This window comes from Cyprinus carpio, chromosome A14 (genome assembly GCF_018340385.1).
Source record: "Cyprinus carpio isolate SPL01 chromosome A14, ASM1834038v1, whole genome shotgun sequence".
Classification (NCBI taxonomy): Eukaryota; Metazoa; Chordata; class Actinopteri; order Cypriniformes; family Cyprinidae; genus Cyprinus; species Cyprinus carpio.
The window spans coordinates 25,751,041-25,771,914 of NC_056585.1; the positions used below are offsets into that span (position 1 = coordinate 25,751,041).

Genomic DNA, 20,874 nt, shown 5'->3' on the forward strand with positions numbered 1-20,874 from the left:
GCTCAGAATTAGTGAGCGGATCTAATCAAGATGCAGCTGTTGATCAAAGCCAAACTTTTCTACAGTGCATTCATGCAGTGCAAAGTTTTGGAAATGGCTGGAAGGCCTTGGTGCATAGCCCTCCATGATTTGATGGTATTCATTTTCCTAACATCTAGGATGTACGATTTTGATCCCCAAGAGGTGAGTGTGTCTTAAGAGGTAGACAGAACAGACCACAACAGTTCCTCTTTATGGAAAGAATCACTTGAATGGCTTATAATTGCATCTCTTGATTAATTTGGATAGTCTAGTCCACACTTAGGACCTTTTTGTAACAGTAAAGGTGCCATGATGTGCAGTGCAGTGATTCTGTCAGGATTGTTTTACTGCTTTGCATTGAATCAGAAGTATTCTGTGCTACTAGCAGCATCTGCTATTATTCTAACTAGTAGTCCTGCCCTAAACTCATGCCATTGGTTGAGCCAGTGTTGTCAGGCTTTAAGGTATGACTTGTTAGCATGCAAAATGCATCTTTTGTAAAGGGTTAGTTTGAGGGATGGTTCTGTGAAACAAAAGAAACTGCTTTTCATACAATAAAAGTCGGTGGGGTCTAGTAATGTTTTGGACCCCATTGACTTCCATTGTGTGGAAAAAAACACATTTCTCAAAATAGTTTATCAGTTTATCAGAAGAAAGAAAGTCACACAGTTCTGAAACGACATGAGGGCATTGAGGACGCTGGTTACAAAGATGGCAGCTCATAAATCACATGCATCCATGAGGTTCTGCTACGTCTGTGGAGACTGTTAAAGGATTAGTTCACTTCCAGAATGAAAATTTCCTGACAATATACTCAACCCCATGTCATCCAAGATGTTCATGTCTTTCTTTCTTCAGTCGAAAAGAATGGAAGGTTTTTGAGGAAAACATTCCAGGATTTTTCTCCATATAATGGACTTCAATGGTGGCCAACTGGATGAAGGTCCAAATTTGCAGTTTCAGTGCAGAGGGCCCTACACAATCCCAGCCTAGTAATAAATGTCATATCTAGCAAAACAATCAGTCATTTTCTTAAAAAAATACAAATGTATATACTTTTAACCACAAATGCACGTCTTGCACTTGAAGCCCTTTGAAGCTGCATTGAAACTGCAATTTTGACCTTCAACCCTGTGATCCCCTCTGAAGTCCATTATATGGAGAAAAATCCTGGAATGTTTTCCTTAAAAACCTTAATTTCTTTTCGACTGAAGAAAGAAAGACATGAACATCTTGGATGACTTGGGGGGTGAGTAAATTATCAGGATTTTTTTTTTATTCTGGAAGTGAACTAATCCTTTAACGGATCATTTTCTCGAAGTATTGCAGATCTCCTTGCTCAGATTCTGCTGCTAGTGGCACAGAAATTAATTACGCTCTTCATCATTAAAGTTTCCTTGCTTGCATTCTTATGGAAATGTGACTCAGATGTTGAATCTACGAATCCAAGATGAATCTAATAGTAACTACTGTGCAGAATGAATCTGAAGCATATGACTGATGTCTCTAACATCTAAACACCCTGTGTTTTCTGGTAAAGACAGATACAGTACATTTACGCTGAAAGGAAAAAAAAAGTGTTGTCTGGTAAGATGTTTTTTTTTCAAGCTGCAAATGATGAAATGATCTTTCTGTATTCATTTAAAATATGAACGGTTGGTTTTAAATTTGGAATAAACAAATTCAGAAAGCATGGTTTTGTGCAAATAATGCAGCTGTCTTTGCAGCGCCACTTGCTGTTAACACTCGGCGTCTGTGCTACCGTTTGCTGCATTGGGGCTTTGTGCAGAGGAGCTGATGGTGGTTTGCAGGACTTCACTTGCATCCACATGGCCGATCCCATTGGGCCCTGCCCACTTCTCTTGATCGCCATCCTTCATTTCACTGATTAGAAAAGTATAAGCAAAAATGTATAACAAAGTTAGACACAGATCATAATATTTATTCATAAATATAAGGTTTACATCTGGCAAAATAGGTAACAATCTTACAGGAATAGTTCACAGAAACATTTAAGCATTCCATCATTTGCTCAGCAGTGGATGTTCTGCAGTGAATGGGTGCCGTCAGTATGAGAGTCCAAACAGCTGATTAAGACATCACAATAATCCACACCACTCCAGTCCATCAGTTAATGTCTTGTGAAGCGAAAGGCTGTGTGTTTGGCCAGAAGTGCTTTGATTAAAGTTAACTGATGGACTGGAGTGGTGTGGATTATTGTTATGTGTTTATCAGCTGTTTGGACTCTCATTCTGACGGCACCCATTCACTGCAGAGCATCCATTGGTGAACAAGTGATGTAAAATCTGTTCCCATGACTAAAACTCATCTACATCTTGGATTGCCTGGGGGTGAGGACATTTTTAAGCAAGTTTTTGGGTGAAATGTTCCTTTAATGGATTTATTGTGGCTGAGTGATGATGAAGTTGCATAGCATAACCTTACCCTGAACAGCACCCGTTGGTGACAGGTTCAGCGGGCTCTTTCTCAGAGAGAGATCTGCAGACACACTCTGTCTGAGCGGCTCCTTTGGACTCCATGCCAAAATCTGAGCTCTGTCGAGCCACGGCTGGCTCTCGGCCCGAGTCTGAGCTGGTTCTTGATCCGCGCTCACTGCCCGACAGAGAGCTGCTGCCCGGCCCTTCTGTGTCTTTGCCCGAGTCAGAACTGTGTCGGCCGTTCAGGCTGTTTGATGAGGAGACTTTACTCAGCTGCCCATCATCTACAGAGCAACAAATGAAAGACTGTCATTATCTGCTTATGTTATCCAGTATGCTTAGTGTATTTTCAGTAATCTTCAATCCAATTTTTTTTATCCTACAATCATTTTGCCCAGTCATAAATCTTTGACTAAGCAATGAAAAGTAGCAAATTCATGGGTGTCAACTAAAACCGGCAAGCTATTATAAAAGCCCTTTGATAAAGTATGCCACACTTCCTGTTTAAATAGTAGATACCAGGCATGACAAGTCAACTTGTCGATTAAACGGAACTGCTGTTGCTAGTCGACATTGCAAATGTAGTCATTTTAATGTTATGTTTTAAAAGTGGATATCTGGAGTGGAAAAAGTCATTTAATTTCACCTCTTCACCTTGCATGTGTGTGTTTTCTTTGCGTCACTTGCTGCGGACTGTGGGGAGCGTATTTACCGATTTAAAGAGGGAAACATTATGAATGAAAGGGAAATGACTTTCTTCAGAAAGTTTCTGTTGATAATTTTTAATGTGATCACCATATAATGCCAAATAAAATATTGTTTATATGTGCAGCGCTGCTTTGTAACCATGGTATGAATAAGATTAGGAGTATTTGACACTTTGATTCATAGTTTAAGTATTTCAAATCAATTGCATATACACACAAGCTGCGTCTCATTTCCTCCGGAGGTCACATTTGTAGTCTATGTCATCAAGGATGTCTTATTTAAGAAAAGTAACTGCAGTAAATTGACTGTTATTTCTTGTGGATATATTTCTAAAATATATTTTTTCATTTTTTTACTTTACAGTTTAATGGTTACTTTTCTTAAAAGGGACTGCCCCGATGATGTACTGTATGCAGTCTTCAAATGCGACCCCTGCTCTGAAATGAGTCTCAGCTACAGGGTTTCTTACTTTTAGACTATTTGACTAGTTAGGTATAACATTTCTGTTTAAACGACTGTGAAATTTGTCATAGCACACATTCATAGTAAATGTATGAGTTTAAATTTCATGGGTTCTTCTTGAAGTTGAGCGTTTATCCTCTTGCCTGCTGTGTCAGGATCACAGGCCTGTTTGCGTCTCCTCCTCAGAATTACTTCCAGTTCACTGTCCTTTTTAGCATGAACTACTTCCTGGAAACCACGGCTGGGACTCTTCTTCACCGTCTCCTAAAGATTCAGAGAGAAAACAGAATTTAGTGAACAAAGTTTCAATGCTTTCTGTAATCTGTGGATCAATAGCTGGACTCGTAATCAGCTGTTAATCAGGCCCCTAACATAATCCATTTCACCTCCCCCATTCCACTTTCCTCCACCTTTTCCTCCACTGCTGCTGCTGCTGCTGCTGCTGCCACTGGGCTTGGCTGCTGTGGATCAGGAACAATGTAATTATATGATCAAATCAATAAAAATAAATGTCACAAATAACATTACATGATATATCAGTGTTGTTACTGTTAACTAAAACTATATAAAAAAGTTTAGTAATTGAAATAAAACTGTATATAAATATTAGATTGAAAACTTGAAAAACTATAATCAGAAATGTTGCCTTGTCAAGGAACTGAAATAAACAGAATAACTGGAAATCTAATTAATTGCGCAGTATTGCTTTAATTTTACTTTTTAATAATATTTATTTATACAGCGTGACTTACAAATGATTTCATACACGTAGCTTATGAGGTACTCAATAATAATAATTAATCAAAAGTGACAGTAAAGACATTTATAACATTACAAAAGATTTCTATTTCTCAAAAATTCTGTTCTTTTGAACTTTTCTATTCATCAAAGAATCCTGAAAAAAAATGTATCACCATTTCAGCAAAAATATTAATCATCAAAATTGTTTTCAACATTGATAATAATCATAATAATAAATGTTTCTTGAGCAGCAAATCATCACATTATAATGAAAATGTTCTAGTAATTGAAATAAAGCTAAATATTAGATTAAACACTTAAAATTAGAAATGTTGCCTTGTCAAATAACTGGAATAAATGTTCTATTCAAGTTGTAGTAAAATTACAACTAAATTATAAATAAACATCAATTAAAAGCTACATAGAAATATTAAAATAAAAATACACAATCAAATCATAACATACATTAAAATTAAAAATATTATTAAATAATATATACTTCTATAAATAATAATAAAATAACACTGGTGATATAGATCACCAAAACATTGCTAACATAAAAAAAAAAAAAAAAACGGCTTGTATATGACTAACAAGCAGCTACAGCATGAGGTGTTTTTAAGCTTATGTCTGAAAGACAAAAACAAAAGACAGTCTGCCTATGCAGCATAATGCAAAGCAGGCAATCTCTAAAGTCTCTATAGCTATTGATCAAAAGTTCTACAGCCCCTCTGAGCCTCGGGTTCATCTTAGTTGCTTTGCCCATCAATAACTTAAACAAGATTGATCCCCTCTCAGCCTATCAACTGTCTCTACGCAAAATGCTTTGATGAGCCAACCCTTCCTCAGCGAGGATGGTCAAATGCTATGAACCATTTCTGCAGGGTCTTTGTATTGACAAACACAGGATTTGCTTTGATTGTAATGGAGCGGTCGGAGCAGTTTAACACTGGTGCACGTGGAACAATAATCTGGTGTGATAATTGTAGTTAATAACTGTAAACAATATGTGTGATCTGAATATACCTTTGTGCCAAATCTCTGCAACGATCAGGTCAGCAGAGGATGGTACAGGGTAGAGAAAACATAACAGAACATCAATCAGTGCACACAATATACACAATATATTCATAACCAATGTGAGTGTGTTACAGGTGCATTTAGAACTGAATGAGAATTCCTTGAAAATTCTAATTCAGTTACACATGCAGAAGTGTAATTTAAATAAATAAAAAAGAAGAAGAATTACATAGGAAATTAGAATGACTGAAATTCAATTTAATTGAACAGTAGTGCTTTATTTTTACTTTTTAATAATATGTTTATTTCTACAAAATGAATTACCTGTTATCATACACACTAATAATTATAATAATAATAAGTTCATCAAAAGTGACAGTAAAGACATTTATAATTGCTATTTCGAATAAATTCTGTTCTTTTGATCTTTCTATTCATCAAAGAATCTTGAAAAAAAATTATCATGGTTTCATCAAAAATATTATTCATGATATTTTTTTTTTTGCAACATTGATAATACTCAGGATTGTTTCTTGAAATTCAACTTCTACATAAACTATATCCAAACAGAGAACAGTTATTTTGAAAGAGACTTCTTTAAATAAATAAATAAAAAAAAAAAAAAAAAAAAAAAAAAAAAAAAAAATAATAATAATAATAATAATAATAATAATAATAATATATATAATTAAAAAAATCTTACTGACAAAAACCTTTAAGTGATAATTTAAATGTTTGAAGTGACATTTAAATATATTTGTATTTAGTCTATATATATTTCATTATACATAAATTTTTTTCTCACTAATTGTGTTGGTTTGGGAGACTTAAATCACTCTGCTGTGTGAATGTGATGAATTTCTTTTAATTGCAATACGGTAAATTCCTGTCATTTCAATTCAACATCCGGTGGGGTGTGGCCAATTTGATTCAAACTCAAACTCATAGAGAGTCAAAAGAGTCAATTACAATCTGAATTTTGATCCAGGTTCAAAACCTCACCTTAGTGTCCTGACTCTTCACAGGCCTGAGAACCACGCCGTGTTTAATTCTCTCCATCATTTCATTGACGGCTTTGACTTTGACATCATCCACAGCTTCATTCACTGCACCGAGAGAGAATGTGTTTGTCCAGATACCAATAACAGGAAAACAGAATTGAAACATGCTATAGGGACAATCACCTGGGGCTTGCTCTAGTTTGGGGGTTCCTTTACCTCCCTTGGAGGACTTCCTCATGATGGCGATGAGAGAGCTGCCGTAAACAGAGAGATCCAATTAGATCTTCAACAACACTGTTCTTAATGATTGTAAATGACAGTTCGGCTTCAGCGCAGTAAAGTGGAGCGTTACCTGAGGGGGTTGCAGCGGGAGGGAGGAGGTGGGGGAGGTGGAGGGGGCGGGGGCGGGGGAGGGGGAGGTGGTTGAGGAGGAGGGGCCGGGGGAGGAGCAGTCCCAGGGGAGGGGCCTGATGCTGAAACACAGCTCCTCCTCTCCTCCTGCAGCTCTTTAACTGTTACAAACGACAAAAGGATGCCGGGATGTTACTGTATGTGGGTCACTGCGGTTTGCGCCTCAATGTTCTGGCCTTCAAATTTAAAGTCATCCTTAGTTTTACCTTTCTTTTCAAAAAGAGTGCTTCTCTTCTCTTCCTCCTGCAGTCGTCCCTCAGTCTCTTTCTTTTCTTCGTCTAATATCTCCAGTTGTCTCTGCAGTTGAACTAGCTGCTTACGCAAAGCACATTCGTCCAGTTCAGCCTCTAGAGCTTTTACCTGCAAACAATCAGGACATATGTTGAGTTCAAGTCAGGAAAAGCATATTTATGAGTTAAACGATTAGGAAAATCAGGATTTTCCTTAAGCCCATCGTCTTTGAGTTGGGCATGTTGGAAGCAATAGATGCATTTTCTGTATTAATGGTAAATTTGTTAAAATGAAATCTAACATGAGTTGCATGTACAAAAATACCACAGTACTGTACAATTACAATAGATTATATGATTTAATTTACAGCACATATATTTAATAAAAACACACTAGATGCATATTCTTTATTCATCATTTTATAGATGAAGAGTTAAAAAGCCTTGTTGAATTTTATGCAAATAGGGCAAGTCACCATCTTATGGAAGCCCATTTCCACCAGAAGAAGAGATATATAAACTTGCAACTGCAAGCTATAAAGTCAGAATTGGGGGTATAAACATGCAACTTTGAGTTGTAAAATCAGAATTGCAAGATATAAACTTATTGCAATTCTGACTTTATTTCTCACAATTCTGACATTGTCATGAGTTCTCACACAATTGCAAGTTTACATCATGCAATTCTGAGAAAAAAGTCAGAATTATGAGACGTAAACTCGCAATTTTGTGAAAAAAAAGTCATAATTGTGAGATAATCTAACCTTTTTTATTTTTAATTCAATGGTGGAAACAAGCTTCCATACCATATTGCTGCAACAATATCTTTAACACACGTGACTTCCCTACTCGCAAAAATGAACTTTTCAGGAGGACTTGAACGCACCAATATTCAAAAATAATTTAAATGGCCATAAATGGTTTCATTTAAATTATTTGTTTCTGTGGAAATCTGTCATTCTTTTAGATTGGATTGGTACAATGAACTCAAACAGAACCTAAACTGGGGCCAAATGTAAAACGTCCTTGACTTTGGTACAGAATTATTTACAGGCTGACTTGTAAACATGGCTTTGCTTACATAGCCTATTAATTACGTGATGTCTGAAGTTAGGATCCATGCTCTTTGGATATGTATTGTGGGTCAGACTGTATATTGACTCATGACACGTCAGTCCTACTGATTCACAAACACTAAATCCCATTTGACACCAAAAGCAGTACTAGAACTAGTGATGCTGCGGTTTTGTCACTCCATGAACCGAATATTGCCTCATGTGATTCCTTGCTCATCCAGTTTGCGGTATCATGTGTAATAAGTGTAATAAATACCAGCTGCTGAATGAATCCCCAAATTATGACAGCTGTCAAGCCTCCGGATGTCTCCTCTTGTGCTTTTAGATTTGTGTTGGTTTAATATAGCTGTGGTTGTGTATCGTCACATGCGTTTATCATTTAATGTGGTTTGAAAAGTATTACTTGTTACTGCTGATGCTGCAAATGTAGAACAGAAGAATCACAGGAGATCCTAAGAAAAGTACTGGATTATCAACAAGACATTGTGAGGGAACTGAAGAATGAATGAATGTGGTCTGTCACATTCTCAGCCTCAGTCCACCACTGTGAATGAAAAACCTGAATCAGCTGTTTGAAATGCCAACTTCACTGCATGCATGGATGTGTGTTGCCATATGCTACAATTCAATACTATTTTGTCTAAATAAATGAAAAATAAAACACTAAGGGCCAGATTTACTAATCAACGTGAGAGCGCAATCCCATAAATGTGCAGATGGGAGTGGAAAGTTGTGCCCAGCACAATCTATCACAACTATCACAGTCATGTCAAGCACAAAATGGGTTCAAAAATGCAATATTTGGGCATTAATGGCGCAAATACCAGAATTTTTTTTATTGCAAATCTTAGTAAATCACTTTTCATGATGTATTTAAATACTCTCCTCCCATAAATTGTTAGTCTGAAAGAGAAACTCCTACAAATGAAATGCATATGGAATAAAGTCAGCACTAAAAATTACTGTCCATGCATTTCAGCACTAATTTATCACTAAATCCTGCCAATAGTTTTTAATGCCAAAAAATGGTTCGTACTGGTGCAAGCTGTTAGTAAATCTGTCCCTACAAACTAAAACCAGTCATTAAAATTAGTGAAATTTGGCATTACATTATAATTTACAGCATGAAAAAGTGTTCATTTTGAGATTTGCTGAAGATTACATTTATTGAAGGTTATTACATTATTAGAACTTTTAGGTAAGTCAGATGAATGCACAGCACTATTTACCGCCTGATTAAACTGGATTGTGTGTTGCTATTAAATAAGACAAAACCGTTTACTGAGCTCTAAAGAAATAACGAATCTTAGAGGATTAATATTTATGAAAGGATTTAAGTCTATGAAAAGCTCTAGCTGACAGTGTTAAAAACAATGAAAAGGGGTTTAGTAAATTTAATTCTGTCGTCTAATCCTATCATGCGATCCATGATTAGGCTTATTGTGTTTGTGCAAATATGACTGAACTTTCACAGATTTAATTTTTCTGAAATTAGCTAATAAAACTGAAAACCACATATAAAATTCAAATTCAGTTTTGAAGTTTCTCCTACCTTCTCTTGGTGCTGGATTCTCTCTTCTTCTAATGTTTTAGTCACACTGGCCACATCCTCTAAAGCTTTGATCAGCTGAATGTTGGGATCCCCCTGCTGCAGCAGAATCATGCTCTGTCTGTTTGCTTCTTTTTGCTTCACCATCATCTGCAGGAAAAAATGAACATTAGGAAACGACTTCCAATTTCAGATGATTTTGCTTCTTCAGCTACTAACATACTACTGTGATGCAAGCAATTGTGGACAATTCATACTCATCAGTCAGTAAATACATTTATCTTGTCTTTTGGTTGGATTTTGAGGTCACCAGGTCAGAGTTTGTCAGAGCGGGGACTGAAGTTGGTCTGTCACCCGTGTATTGATGCAGTGACTACAGACGTGTTTTGTCCAGTACCTCGTGTGCATAGGTCTCTGCTTTCTGCCTGAGGCTCTGCTCCAAATCCAGCTGCTCCTTCATGTTGTCATACTCATGAGTGGCCATCATAGACACTAAAGAGATAAACAATGGCACTTGATTCATTCTAATAAAGCAATAGACCTGGTCAATCCCTAGACCTTTTGGGTATAATAAAAAATCATTAAAGAAAGTATAACAGGCATAGATTATTCTATGGGCAGCATTTAAGGAATTTACTGATTTCACTTTTACATTAATGATTTTAGTCAGCGAAGAATAATTGGATCTAACTATACACTTAACAATTATACAAAATAAAAAGTAACGCTTTATGAAAACATAGACTACAGAAAAATAAATAAATACTTTTAAAAAAGAAATAATTTTATTTAGCAAGGATTCATAATATTTGTCAAAAGTGACAGTAAAGATATTTGTAATGTTACAAGTTTTCTATCTTAAATAAATGCTGTTCTTTTGAACTTCCGATTCATCAAAGAATCCTGATTTATTTTTATTTTTTTCACAAAAATATTAAGTGTCACAGCTGTTTTTAATATTGATAATATTAAGAAATATTTATTGAGCAGCAAATCAGCATATTAGAATGATTTCTGAAGCATTGTGTGATACTGAAGACTGGAGCAATGATGCTGAAAATTCAGCTTTGATCACAGGAATAAATTACGTTTTAAAATATATTAAGAAAGAAACTGCTATTTTAAAGAAACAGCTATTTAAAATTAACTTACTGCATTTTGTATTAAATAAATGTAGCCTTGGTGAGCATAAAAGACTTCTCTCCCTCAAAAGAAATAAAAAATAAAAATTTACCAACCCCAAACTTTTGAATGGTTCAAATCTTTTAGACATTTTCGTTAAAAAGAGTCAGCTCATAAAAGAAATTGGTTGTATTGTCTCTACTTTCATGACATTCCTTGCATATAAAACAAAAACTCTCAGTTCCAAACTCTAAATAACAATGTGACTTCACACATTATAAAAAAAAAAAAAAAAAAAAAAAAAAAAAAAAAAAAAAAAAAAATATATATCAAATTCATATATATCCAGTCAGAGTAATAATGCAAATGAGCACAGAGGGAGCTGGGAGGATGACAGAACAAAGTGCATCACCCCCAGCTGGAGAAGAGGGACTTCCTGTGGTGAATCTTTTACAGATAATTTGATCGGGGACTGTGACGTGCGGCCGGTAGTGAGTGGGCTGGTGGGGAACATTAATCTTCTTGGAAGGCACATGCACAGATGCACTGCAGGCCATCTGAGATGATGTCATGCTCATGCATTTGAATACAAGCGAGGAAATGAAGTGGCTCTGTGTTCATAACGTTCGTACTCACCCCTGTTGAACCTCTTTATGGTCTTGCTTTGCTGCTCAATGGTTCTATGAAGCTCCTTCATCTCAGCCTGCTCCTTTTCAGTCTGTAAATTAACATGAGGCACATGTATGAGAAACTATCAGCTAAAAAACTCCAATATCCTTTTAGGATCAGAAGTAGCGCAAGGCTTCATTTCAGGCTCATTTATTATTCATGAACAGGTTAAAATATTGCAAGACACTTTGCATTCCAAGCCCCCATTCAGTGCCATCAAGCCTGATTTGAGTAAAAAGTTCAAAAGTTGCTTTGCTACTCACAAGTGCTGTCAGTTCCTCTATCTGCCTCTGCTGATTTTGAAGCTGACAAGTCAACTGCTTTTTCTCCTCCAGCAAAGAACTCACGGTTTCTTGGAGATCTGTGGAAAAATCAGACGTTGCAATGGAGGTACCCTTGATATATATGATGATAGAATGCTTGGCCAAGGAAATTGTGCACAGGCCTATTTATATTTTGTCTAACTGCACCCCATTTGTTTGAGATACACTATGGTATTTACCTTTGACCTGCTGCTTATACTGTGAAAAAGGATCAGAGCCAGGATCATGCGGGTCAGTCTCTTCTTCTAGGGAAATGCAGTCTGAAATACTGGGCAGAAGCTCGTCCAGACACGGCCGTGAGGACAGGCTCAAATACTTCATCTTCCTGTTCTCACAATTCAACTAAAAGTGGTCAAACCATAAATTAGAGACATTTGAAGTTTGACCATTTTTGAAGTTTGGCATTGTTTTAACAGTAAAAGACTGTAAAAAATAATACAATAAAAAGCTGTTAATCGGTTAACAGTAAATTCCCTTATTCCATACTGAGAAAAAAAAACAGACCCAATGGGACATTTCATGTAATTTTACAAGCAAAATATTATTATTATTATTATATTTATCATAGGGTTACATTTGTTAATTATATTTAATGCATTAACTAACATTAACTAACAATTAGCAATGCATTTGTTACATTAATCTTGTATTTATTAATCTTTGTTAATGGTAGTTAATTAAAATACAGCTGTTCATTGTTAGGCCATGTTAGCTCAGGCCCATTAAAAATATTAATTGATACAACTTTTGATTTTAATAATGTTAATACATCAACACTGACTAAGATTAATAAATGCTTCATAAGTATTTTGCATTGTTAGTTTATGTTAACTAATGTAATTAAATAATTTTAAAAATGGAACCTTATTGTGAAGTGTTACCGGGTTTTCTAATGAAACTGCAGTGTAGTATTGTTGGGTAAGCACCTTGGTAGCCAGAGCCTCTGCATTTTCCCGGCACGATTTCTCAATCTCAAGCTGGGTCTGTAGTACGTTCACCTCCTCAATCACCATTTGGGAAACTGTACAGAGAAATCAAAAGCATTTATCAGGTCATATTTAAAGTGAAATCCATCATGCAGGAACTTAATCTAAATCAATTAGATCTAAAACTAGATTCTATACACATTTTAGATATATACACATCAGCAAGGCAGATGTATAAGCCTTTTCTCATGGCAATAAAGGTGTGAGTATAGTCATTTTTTCATTTATATTCCTAACAGCATTTCGTAAAGTGAACGTCAAGCTACCTCCTACACCATTTATGAGAGAGCTGTCAACACCAGAATGTTGCAGTTTAATGTATAAAAGACATTTTAAAGGCAAAAACAGTGTTGCATGAGTCATTAAACCAGTAATGAGGCATATATGAAAATCTATGACTTAATTCATTAACAGCAAATAAAAACAAGGATTATAAAAATAGCAACTGTAAAAAGTGCATATGCATTTAGAGTGGTTTTATTCTCAGTGAAACATTATCAGAGTCAGTTACATGCCCACAATAGGGACCATTTCCCAACACTTTGGGTACCATCGGTGGACTGTTGCTACAAAGCACCGGCACAGTAACTCTATACACAACACTGGCCTCTCAAATAGAGGATCGGATGTCATAGCAACGTCAGAGCAGCTCACATCAAACAGGCTCTTAAACAAGTCACTAGTGCATTGCACTACTTCTAAAATACATATAAATAGCATCTAAAAAACACAAACTTTCAGCAGTTCTTTAAAGTGGTAAAATGAAAATGAATGATTTTTTTAAATATTACATAAATATATGTGCATGAGACATTATATTGGTAAATGCATTATTTGTGCCTGCGCTTTTCACAGGAAATGAGCAAGAGGGGGAGTTTATTATACATTATTCCATGAAAGGCTGTTGAATTATGCAGGAACAAAGCGTCTCTCCGTATGCAGTCACAGTAAAGTACATCAATGGCCTGCCCCGGAGCCCTTTCCCAGAATAAATATCTCTCATTTTCTTTTCATGTGGTAACATACTGTACATTGTGAGAATGGAAAGCAGGGCGTAGTCAATGCATGACCTCACTTTGACCCCTTATTCAGGGGGTGATCATGAGCTGATTCTGATATCAAATCATATTAGTACAGGTTTGACACTATACAGAAAAAAGCAAACATGCAAAATTGATGTGCAAATCATGATCGGGATAATCACAGATTAAACTGTTAAAACAGCTTTCAGGGTAGCATATAATACTTATAAATACTATAATACTATTACTATAATACTATTTAAATTCAGCAGGTTTAAGCCACTTTTTTCTTCCTTTACTGTTAAATATGCAGGATGGGCATCAGTGCTGCAGTGCGCAGATCTGCAGAGCCAATGACAGAATAACCTGTTCAGTTTAAAGTGAAGTTCACAGCTCTCAACAGCTACCAGAGCTCTTGCTTAAAACCAAAATCCAAAAGAGAATTCAGTAATGCAAATGTCCATAAGAGAAATGCATATCAGAAATCATCCAAATATGCACTCCATCAATTTATTAGTTTACTGATCCATCACAGACACTGACCCAACATATAATGTTTGCTACTGTCTACAAGCATACTGTGCATCATGCAGTCAAATGTATATAAGAGTCGTTGACTTTTCTTAATTTAGGACATGAAAAACAGACAGGGGTGTAACAATATATTGTGCCACAATAAATCACAATACAAAAATGCAACAGTAATATTTATTGTGGATAGAGAAAACATGTATTGTCTAAGTTCACCCAAAATAAAAGTTTAGACAGATTTTATTTTGCATCAAACATGGTAAACCCAGAAGATCACACATTTGAACTTTCTGTTTATTAATTTAATATGAATAGACTTCAAATAAAATGCATTATTTAATAAAATACAATATTTTAAACTCTTTTGAACTATGTATATGTGTAACATAATTCTGTATTTTTAGCTGAATGGAATTATAAATATTTAAATTCACTGAAAAGGACTAAGCCCTGATTTCTGAGGTAATATCAAATCATTTTAATCTTATCATATAGGTCTTATAAGTAATCATAAAAAACACTATTTTGGCTTTGTTTGAAGTATTGTCAGATCACTAACTTGTATTGAACTGATAATTGACATCAGTGTATTGTTACTCCCCTAAAAAAATAAATAAAAAAAATTAAGTATAATACTTTGTTTTAAACCAAAATCACACCAATGAGCACTGCTTAAACTGCTTGAAATAACTGTATAATATTATAATATTAAAATACTGTATAGATATCAGGTCTTTGCCTACAATAAAAGCAAAACAACCTCAATCTAAGCACATCCGGGTCAATCACTAATTCTGCGTTTGCCAATGATTCAGGGTGTTCGAGTTTGCATGTGTCGCCCCTAAAAATAAAGCATCACAATAACAGGCGTGTGGCTCCGTCTTTCGCATGCAGATCAGTCCAAACTCATCTGCTCAACTCATTTGGCTTCTAATGATTGACCGAGAGAGCGCTGCTGCTGGGCTTTCTTCTGTGAGCAGATTCTAGGTCAGCAATCCAGCATGCTTAAAGCTGCATGAGCAAAATATGGCTCTGTGGAGTCAGTCGAACAGAGGCGAAAGCTTAAAGAACTCCTGTAGCATCCTTTCCAGACTGCTTCAAACAAGCATTTGTCTGCAACTTTAACACAACGTTAGGCTGCCATTAGTCTAAAGCGCTTCCGTCCCAATTTTGATCACAGTGATTAAACTCTTTTAATAAATCTCAACAGTAAAGGTTTAATCACCCAGCAATTTTGGTTTCAACTCCAGCACTAATTGTGCCTGCGCTTGCAACCCGTAATCTACTCCAAACCAAGGATGGATGTGTAGACTAAAATTTTTGCTCCTTTCACTCACAAACCATGAGATATAAAGCATAAAGGTAAATAAGCTGAGTAACGGGGCTGATAGCTTAACACACAGTCTGTGTTCTAATTTGCATATGTGCAGAGGGTATTCTTAATGAAGCTTGCTCAGGCGTCCCAAAGAGGAGGTGGGAGACAGCTGCTTTCCCAGACGCAGATCCAGTACCTCCCAGATACTCGACAGCAGTTCCCCTGCAGCAGCCAATCATTAAATAGAACACAGACCAATCACATGCACCCAGCACAAGACTATTGTCCTGTATGACAGCAACTAGGCCAAACTACTGTGACATTTGCTGTGTCATGTTAGCCACAGCAAGAATTTGTGCCACTAAAAAAAATAAAAGCACTGCCATTTCATTGCATGAAAAAATTTACCAGGGTGGGACAAAAATTCACCGTAACTCACAAGGTGTTTGTGAAAATGTCATGCATTTTGATTTTCGAGCCATTCATACTGAATATAGTTTCACTAAATCATATTCAGGGTGACTTGCATTTCAGAAATGATATGGGAGTGTATGAGGGGTTTGGCATGAACTACAATGGAAGGTTGAAAAGCGGATGCTTTTTCATTTTCTACTGATAAATAATTCATAATTGGTGATTTTTAATAATTTAGTGATATAACAAGACAGTGATGAGAGCTGAATTCAGCCTGGTCTACGTTGCCTCCCTAGGGAATGTCTGACAATTCCAGGACAACCATAAAATGGGGCAGGAAGCATATCCAAAAAGCATAAGTTTAAAATGGTAAAATATAACTGGATTCATAACAATATCCACTTTTGCATAATAATATGGTGAACTAATATTCATAATATCCAACTAATTTACCAAATGGGTTTCCAGGTACAATTATATCCTGATATCCCCCTAAACTTAACACACATTAATAAAGTGTATAAAGAAAATATCCACAATTTTACGTATATAGCATGTTAATTATGTATATATTTTCCCATATATATATATATATATATATATATATATATATTAGGGCTGTCAAATGATTAATCACGATTAATCACATCCAAAATAAAAGTTTTGTTTACATAATATATGTATGTGTACAGGGTATATTTATTATGTATATATAAATACACACACATAAATTATATATTTAGAAAATATTTACATGTATATACATTTATATATTTATATTCTTATATTTTATATTATATATAAATATATTTAATATATAAACATAACATATTCTTCTTAAATATATACATGCATGTGTGTGTATTTATATATACATAATAAATATACACAGTATACACACATATATATGTAAACAAAACTTTTATTTTGGATGTGATTAATCGTGATTAATCATTTGACAGCCCTAATGTATATATATATATATATATATGCTTTTTTTTAGTATTCTCTACAAATATAACTAAGCACTTAGAGTTGAATGTTCATTTAAAAGCATTAACAATACTCCACAATGCCACACATATTCACTACATAAACATGAGTACAAACATTCAAAATGGCATGTCTTTATGTGAAACCCTGTAAAATGAAACCCTATTTTTAAACTTGCAGAGAAGAATTAGCATTTCCTCACCTGAGAACAATTTCCAGATTCTGTTCCTAAAGCTGGCAGCCACTAGACTGTTGTCAGAGTGCTAACAAATTAGTTAGTAGCTGAGGCTGGGTTTCCTTACATGTCACAAAATGCAATGGAAGCAGGTAAAGTCACTTTTACACCAATGCATCTCCACGGTTGGCTCTCAGTAGCCATGGAGACTTGAATAACCGCTAACACCTACAATAATGGATCATTCAGAAGAGCCCCGAGGTAATGTCATGATGATATGGGTGAGGGTGCAGGAATCGGAAGAGAGATAAGACAACACCGTGCGTCAAGTAAGTGGGAAGAGCCAAGTGAGATCATCTTCACCTCCTACTCTGAGTGAAAAGGTGATGTATGGAGTTCATTGAGGTCAGCATAATCACAAATACTAAAAATAGTACATTAACTGATCAAGTTAATGTACCTTTTAGGCTGGCTTGGTAGGTGCATTCAAGTCCTCCTGGAAAATTTGTATTCATGAGTTGGGTAGTTGTAATTACGATGTCAGGCGTGTTCAAATCACTTGGTCGGAGCAATTCAGCATTATTTTTTTTTCTACAAAAAGATTAATAAATAATGTGAAGAATGTTTTTTTTTTTTAAGCTTTTATCCAATTTATAAAGGTGCTGTAAAGTGAATCATTATATTCTCTCGTAATTGTATAATACTATTGTATTTTTTAGATTTTCCACAAATTTATTATCAATACAGATTGGGTATCCATTGCATCTGTATCCATGTAATCTCTGGGCTTAAAGAAACTTCAGAGTTTCCCACTTGTAATTTCGGCTTTGTGGTGACGTTAATGCAATCTGTCTGACTTGACTTGAACGCACCAAAAGAGCTTGCAACAGTTAAGTGGGGTGCTATGAAAAAAAATGCGGTTTAGAATTGTCTTAATTTATGAGTAATGACTGACATTCAAATGATTATAAACTGCACATATAAACAGAATCTACTCTGTGTTGCACATTGCAATATTTTTCTTATCATTTTGAATGACAAACATGCCTGACAAATAGAAATAAGAAAAAGCAGATGACTTCACATTCTTTCGCAACAGTATTGATCTTACCCCGTTTAATGTGCTTGAGTTGCTTCTCAGCCTCATCTCTCTCTGCAGTGAGTCTCTGGCACTAAAAAAGAGAACAGATGATGAAATATTGAGAAAATTATATATAAGTAATGACAAATTAAATAATTTGAGTGCACAGGAGTTCCTAAAACAACTCCAAAAAAGTTTGGAGTTAGCAAGATTTTTTTTATTTTTCAAGGAAATTAATACTTTTTTTTCAGCATGGATGCTTTAAATTGATCAAACATGACAGTAAAGACATTTATACTGTTACACAAAATTCATATTTTAAATAAAAATAAAAATATATCACAGCTTCCACAAAAAAATAAGCAGCACAACTGTTTTCAACACTGATAATAATTAGAAATGTTTCTTGATCAGCAAATCAGCATATTAGAATGATTTCTGAAGGATCATGTGACACTGAAGACTGGAGTAATGATGCTGAAAATTCAGCTTTGATCACAGCTTTGATATTTTAATAATATTTCACAATTTTTACAGTATTTTCGATCAACAGTAATATTTCATAACAGTATTCATCCTGCAAATAAACATAGTGACTGCTGTCTACTGAACCAGACTGAAGATGTGAGGGTATGTATACATATACTGTATGTTCCCGCCAGTTTATTCTGGTTATCAATCTGTAATTATAGAACTTCTTCTTGCCTTAAATGAATACACTTGTCTTATTTCCAACACTAAAATTAAATGATACTTTCACATTTTCTCAGATGGTGACAGCGATGCAATCCTCTTGAGAACCTCTAGGCACCTTTCAGAAAAGGCCAGTTCTCTGAGGAGCCAACAAAACCAATTATTCTTTCCCCTTTCTATAAATTGGAAACATATGCAAAGTGTTGCCCGCCATTATACAAAAAAATGTGACCCACTGAATCTTATGTCACGGTTATCCTTCCTTTAATATGTACATCAAAATAAATGCAGTTTGTTTGTAAAGTTTAATTTAATAATTGGAAAATATTAATATGAATTAACACAACAGAACTATAAATATGCATAAAACAACAATAGCGGGAATTGAGAGGTGTGACATACAACCACACACAATGTGTGCCAAAGTCAAAAAACAATAATAATTTAAGATCCTCATCTACATGATCTGCTTAAACTCTCACGAGACATACAAAAGATGCTCAGCACTGTCACATGAAAAGGGAGTCAACCCTCGAATGAATAAAAAGCCGGTTAACTCACACAGCCACAGGCCTGATCTCCGAATTTCCCTTTTCTCACCACTCTGAGATTAATTTATGAATAGAGAATGTTATAATAATTAGATGTGAAGGTAGTAAAGATGTATTCTTCCATGCATGCATCTTCTCTCACCTCCTTGCTCTCCTTCCGAGCCTCTCCCTCTTCATCTCCACCGGCCTCCATCTCATTCACTGCACAGATCAGCAGAATCACTCAAACAAATGCACGAAACATTTAAACAATCATCTCACATGCTGCTTTCCTGTTGCCACTCAAAACATGTCAGCTCTATTGTTATGCTGAAAATGTTCAGTACCACAGCCGGCAGACAGCGGAGTCGCATCCATCTCCCTCCTCACTGCACACTCAGAGTACCACCCGTGTGTCTACTATGGCGAAGGCTTGGCTCATGAATATTAAGAGTCTTGAGTGACGTTTACCCAATCGACCTACTTGATTTGTTAAAAGGGGGCGGCTCCTGAATATTAATTAGGTCACGTGTACGAGAGGGAGTACTCCGCTAGAGGGCGCCGAACTCCAACGCAGGAGACGCTTTAAATAAACGACTTGTGAGTGGAAACCGACTGTAATATAATAAATTGACATAATAGACATAATAGAGACCCCTTTAATTCTAGATATATTTCGCATTAACATTCAAATAGCCTACGTTGTGTCTTGTTCTTTAATTATGAAAACAGCAAATAGATTTATTTTCGTATTGTGACGGATTTATTTTGATATGTCTTCAAACAGTTACATCAAACAATGCCAATGACGTCAAATTACAATACAATACAACACAGTGAACAGAAAGGTTTAGCACAACTTCATTTGCATCAAACATTAAACAACACGGGCTATTTAGAGCAAAAAGAGAAATAATTAATAAGATGAAACTGAATAAACATCACATGTTATTATTTTCTACAGGCTATGGAAAACATAAACAAAAGTTTCAAAAGGAAAAACTCCCAGAAGCAATATCATCACATTTTTCACTTCCTATTAAATCCAGATAGCTCTTAGTTCCCTTTTTATCTGGATCTCTTTTCTTGAAACCCGTCTCAGTAGTGCCCTCTACTGTCACCTCAATGAGGTCTTTCCTTTGGTCGCTCTCTTTATCCCAATTGAAATCATAATTTAACTTTATAATAGACAGAGAGAATATATGTCATAACATTATTATTATTATTATTATTCATAGGACAATTCTTTGTAGTTAGGACAACATGGAAAAGTTACATCCTGAATCTATCATCGTTACATCCATTGTCACTTCCTCCTATTAAGTGCAGTGTACATTAAAGTTCTTGATCACTCACAACTAAT

The 20,874-nt window shown here is 35.4% G+C and overlaps 1 protein-coding gene across 1 annotated transcript; it reads right to left on the reverse strand.

The window, feature by feature from the left end:
• Positions 1 to 1,218: 1,218 nt before the first annotated feature.
• shtn3 (shootin 3) lies at positions 1,219 to 19,957 on the reverse strand. The gene is made up of 18 exons (XM_042770370.1): positions 19,859 to 19,957; positions 19,675 to 19,733; positions 18,319 to 18,379; positions 12,698 to 12,792; positions 11,951 to 12,113; positions 11,712 to 11,809; positions 11,416 to 11,497; positions 10,055 to 10,149; positions 9,661 to 9,807; positions 7,009 to 7,162; positions 6,744 to 6,903; positions 6,575 to 6,645; positions 6,393 to 6,496; positions 5,397 to 5,411; positions 3,995 to 4,090; positions 3,773 to 3,893; positions 2,467 to 2,743; positions 1,219 to 1,905 (listed from the first exon to the last, which is right to left on the reverse strand). The coding sequence occupies exons 1-18, from the start codon at positions 19,887 to 19,889 to the stop codon at positions 1,761 to 1,763; spliced, it is 1,974 nt and encodes a 657-aa protein (XP_042626304.1). The 5' UTR covers positions 19,890 to 19,957; the 3' UTR covers positions 1,219 to 1,760.
• Between the last annotated feature and the right edge of the window lie 917 nt (positions 19,958 to 20,874).